The sequence below is a fragment of the Coenobita brevimanus genome, chromosome 111 (genome assembly GCF_032717465.1).
Source record: "Coenobita brevimanus isolate Jiangsu-jjx chromosome 111, ASM3271746v2, whole genome shotgun sequence".
Classification (NCBI taxonomy): Eukaryota; Metazoa; Arthropoda; class Malacostraca; order Decapoda; family Coenobitidae; genus Coenobita; species Coenobita brevimanus.
Window position 1 is genome coordinate 15,350,606 of NC_137064.1, and position 4,474 is coordinate 15,355,079.

General features: G+C 49.6%; 1 protein-coding gene across 1 annotated transcript; it reads left to right on the plus strand.

The window, feature by feature from the left end:
- The first annotated feature begins 313 nt into the window (after positions 1-313).
- On the plus strand, positions 314-3,238 carry LOC145417823 (uncharacterized). Its single transcript, XM_080286445.1, has one exon. The coding sequence runs from the start codon at positions 314-316 to the stop codon at positions 3,236-3,238; it is 2,925 nt and encodes a 974-aa protein (XP_080142571.1).
- Positions 3,239-4,474: the final 1,236 nt, after the last annotated feature.

Sequence of the window (4,474 nt, forward strand, 5' to 3'; positions counted from 1 at the left end):
CAATGGATATTGGCCAGATTTTGAAAAGAGCTCGTGCTGTGTTGGCGGATGAGCATGTTGGCGCAGTTGTGGCAGGAGCTGCGTTTAGACCTGCACATTCTGAGGGTGAGACAGCATCTGTAGCCTGCCGAAGTTGTGGACAGCCTAATCATTATGCCCGTGACTGCTTGGCCAGGCGTGAAGGATGTAGGAGTGGGCGCAGCAACTACCGATGTTTCTGCTGTGGCGGCCGGGGACACATTGCTTCAGCATGCTCGGGAAACTTCACTGGAGAGGTGGTGTCAGCGCCAGCTTCCTCTCCAACGCAGCAGTGATGGGCGCTCTGCTACAAACTCGGTTGGTTGTAGATGGTGTGAGTTGCGACACACTAGTGGACACCGGTTGTACGAAGAGCATTGCACATGTGTCGGTGTGTTCCAATTGGACGAAAAATAAATTGAGTGTGACAACGATGAGCGGTGAGCAATATTTGTGTGAAGGATCGGGTGTAGTATGCGTCCAGCTGCCGTCTGGGGCTGTGTCACCTGTGGAGGTGTTGGTGGTGTCCACTAGGCCACTGAACTTCAGCTTCATCCTTGGTATGAATGGCATACGTGCTTTCAAGGGGGTAACCGTACGAGCACCTAACGATGTTAAGTTTGGTGTTGATGAATCTGTGCTCTCTGTTATGGTGGCAGCACCAACAGACCACATCATTGATGAGAGGGATTTTACAGTGACTTATGAGGCAGCAACAAAGAAGTGGACAGTGTCTTGGAAGTGGTGTAATAACTCAGAAAACCCATGTCTTGTGAATACTACTACAGAGTACCGGATTCAGCCTGATGTTCGTGACGAATATGAGCGTGAGCTGTTGCAGTGGATTGAGGATGGTTGGTTAATCCCCTACGATGAGACACTTCATGGACCAGCTAAGGGGACAATTCCACTAATGGCTGTTATCCAACAGAATAAGGGAAGTCAGGTACGCCCTGTGCTCGACTTTCGGGAGCTGAATTCCTATCTTAATCCACACACAGCCGACGCAGACGTATGCTGCGAGAAGATAAGAGAGTGGCGTTGCTGTGGACAAGATGTCGGACTCATAGACCTGCGTAAGGCCTACCTTCAAATTCATGTGGACAGTGCATTGTGGCCATACCAGACTGTTGTGATTAAGGGACAAAGGTATTGTCTGACGAGATTGGGATTTGGGTTAAGCATTGCGCCCTTAGTTATGAAACGAGTCTTGAGCGCTGCATTGAGCTGGGACGAAAGAGTTAATCAAGCAACTTCTCCATACTTAGACGACATACTGGTGGATCAGAGAATAGCGTCTGCAGCTGATGTGGAAACCCATCTCAATCATTACGGTCTGGTCTGCAAGGTGGCTGAGCAGGTATCCAAGGGAGCCAGAGTTTTGGGTATGAGGGTCTGGGGGGAGCGACAGGGTCTCTTCTGGCGACGGGATAACGACGTCGGTGAGATTCCTAAGAAGATTACGAGACGTTCGGTGTTTTCCTTGTGTGGGTGCCTCACAGGCCATTTGCCCGTTTGTGGATGGTTACGGGTGGCAGCTTCATATCTGAAAAGGAGAGCCAATGCACTCACTACCTCTTGGAACACTGAAATCGATGATGCGGAGTTACATTCTATGCTTGTTGAAACTGTACAGCGAGTGAAATCTGCGGATCCAGCTCATGGCCGTTGGGATATTAGTGATAGTGAAGCTGTCGTGTGGGTGGACGCCAGTTCACTTGCTATTGGAGCCCTGTTGGTGGTGGATGGCTATGTAGTTGAAGATGCTTCCTGTCTGCGGCAAGATGAGTGTTCCCACATCAATTTGGCTGAATTGGATGCTGTACTACGGGGTGTGAATTTGGCTGTCGCCTGGAAGATGGTAAAGGTTTGCCTGATGACAGATTCGAGGACAGTGTATCACTGGGTCACGGATTCGCTGACAGGAAGATCACGTTTGAAAACGAAGGCTGCCAGTGAAATGCTGATTCAACGGCGTCTGGAAACTATAAGGAATGTGGTTTCTGAGTATGGCGTGCAATTGGAAGTGAAGTTTGTTGCCTCTGCTGAGAATAAGGCTGACGCACTAACCAGGGTGCCAAGCAAGTGGTTGTCCCCTCCGCGTGCCCAACTAGTGTGTGGGGCTATTACATCGACCTCACAGGATGACATCTCTAACATCCACATAACCTGCGGGCACCCAGGCATCAGGTGCATGCTGTACTTTTGCCGCCGTCTTTTCCCAATGACTACTAAACAACAAGTGCGTGACATCGTCCGTCAGTGTAAAGAATGTCAATCAATCGACCCTGCACCTGTGAAGTGGCAAAAGGGGATGCTGGGAGTCTCGGTTTGCTGGGATAGGGTAGGCATGGACGTTTGTCACATCCAAGATCAACACTACCTAACCTTGGTTGATTGTGGTCCATCGCGGTATGCTATCTGGAGGAGACTACGTCGGCAAGATACTGCGTGTATGGTTGAACAACTGGAATCTGTCTTTTATGAACGTGGGGCACCGAAGGAACTATTGACGGACAACGCCACCAGCTTTCGCAATTCAACATTCCGTGAGTTTGCAAGTCGCTGGGGAATGAGACTTGTATATCGCTGTGCATACGTTCCTTCAGGCAATGGAATCGTTGAACGTTGTCATCGTACAGTGAAGACAATTGCAGCCTGGAAAGGTTGTTCTATAGCCGAGGCAGTCTATCGCTACAATGTGATGCCACGAAGTAATGACCCATCCTCCACTCCAGCAAATCAGTTATTCAAATATGAAGTGCGATTGCTCGGAATTGACGGTGTGGGAGATTGTGAGCAGCCGGAGTACCTGCAACATCCCTTCAAAGTTGGTGACAGAGTGTGGGTACGTCATCCTACCAGAAGATGCAACATCCAAAGCACTGTTGGAGTCGTTACAGACATACTTTCTGCACAGAGTGTTGAGGTTGATGGAGTGCCTCAGCATGTGCGTGACTTGCGATTGGTGACAGCACAGTTACCGCAGAGAGAGGAACGAGAAGAGCAACAGGAAGTTCAGGATTCCTGGATTGACAACGAGGACGACAGCCTGGTGATACGTCTACCTGCCAATATAGATGAACTGGAGGAATCGGCCAGGGAAGGATCCAGTGACTCTGATGAAAGCAGGGGAGAGAGCCCAGGACGACCGATGCCACGGAGAGGATCAAGGGAACGTCACCCAGTTCGCCTGTTTCAGTATAGTGATCTCCCTTAGGATCAGGGGGGAGTGTTGTGTGAGATTTAATAAAGTTAGTGTGTGTATGTGTATTGCCATTAGCCGTTATATATTATGGTTGTTATGCATTTTGTAGTTCTTTGATGATATGTAATTGTATAGAGTTTGTTAGCGATGAAACCTTGAAGTATTTCGATTCATGATTTTTGTTCAAATCAGTTTTTCGGAATTAACATCTGCTAGTGCCTTCGCCAAGTCAGGGAGTTCACGCTGTTGGCTTGAGCAGAGAGGTAATCACTTGTACCGAGACTATCCTGACATTTTTCTGTGTGAATAAGAGCTGACAACAAGACCTCTGCTATTTTAATGAAATCCTACATGGATGAGGCCTGCTGGTAATGTTAATCCCTGCCCATTTGGCATCTAGGGCGGAACTGTTGCCTCCCCACGTGTTTTGCCATGCGTGGCATCCCGTAATGCTGGGGGACGGAGTCCTGGGGGTTGAGTGATGCTGCACAATGCGCCCTGCAGCTAGCAGTACACCTGTTTGGTCTCTTATTCTGGTAAGACGGGCAGCCAGGTTGGGTCCGACCAGGTCAGTCGGCTAGTCATGCATTGGCTTAGGTCAAGTGGGCACTGGGGGCCTGGGGGCTCCTATCATCCTGGAGTCACCCTTGCCCAGGTCCCCCAGTGGCTACCTGCATATACTCTCCCGCTACCTCTGGGGTCACCAGTGTTGTCGTCCCTGGCGTATGACCTCCCCTTGTTGGGCTCCATGGTGGGTGGAGGGATGGGAGAATGAAGTTTTTTTCTGTTGTATTATGGATTCGGACAAAAAAATTGGTTGACGACTCTGGCTTTGTCCCTGTACACTCTCATAATGACACCTTGGAGTCTTACCAGGCCCATGGTGAATGTCCTCCTCTGCCTCAGCATTCTGCTGGGACTGGGAGACGTTCACATTGGGTTGATGCAGCTTTGGGGTTGGGCCTTGACGATGCAGTGTCCATAGCATATGAGAAGTAGGCCTATCTAGTGCTGAAGCCCTCTTTGTTTGAATCAGTGCTAGATATGGATATTTTTGACCTGCATTGTGTTACTGTATCTGCTTGTGGGAGGGAAACTAAAATATCTACCCCAAAGCGCTGTTTCCACTGTCAGGGTTATGGGCATGTTAGCCTATTTGGCCGCCATGCACAGGCTGGACTTCCTGGTGTTATGTCTCCATTGGCGGCCCAAGTCATACCAATGACTGTCCAGGACCCTTTAAATGCT

Coding starts and splice junctions, on each gene's coding strand:
- LOC145417823 (XM_080286445.1), top strand. CDS start 314: ATGGGCGCTCTGCTACAAACTCGGTTGGTTGTAGATGGTGTGAGTTGC.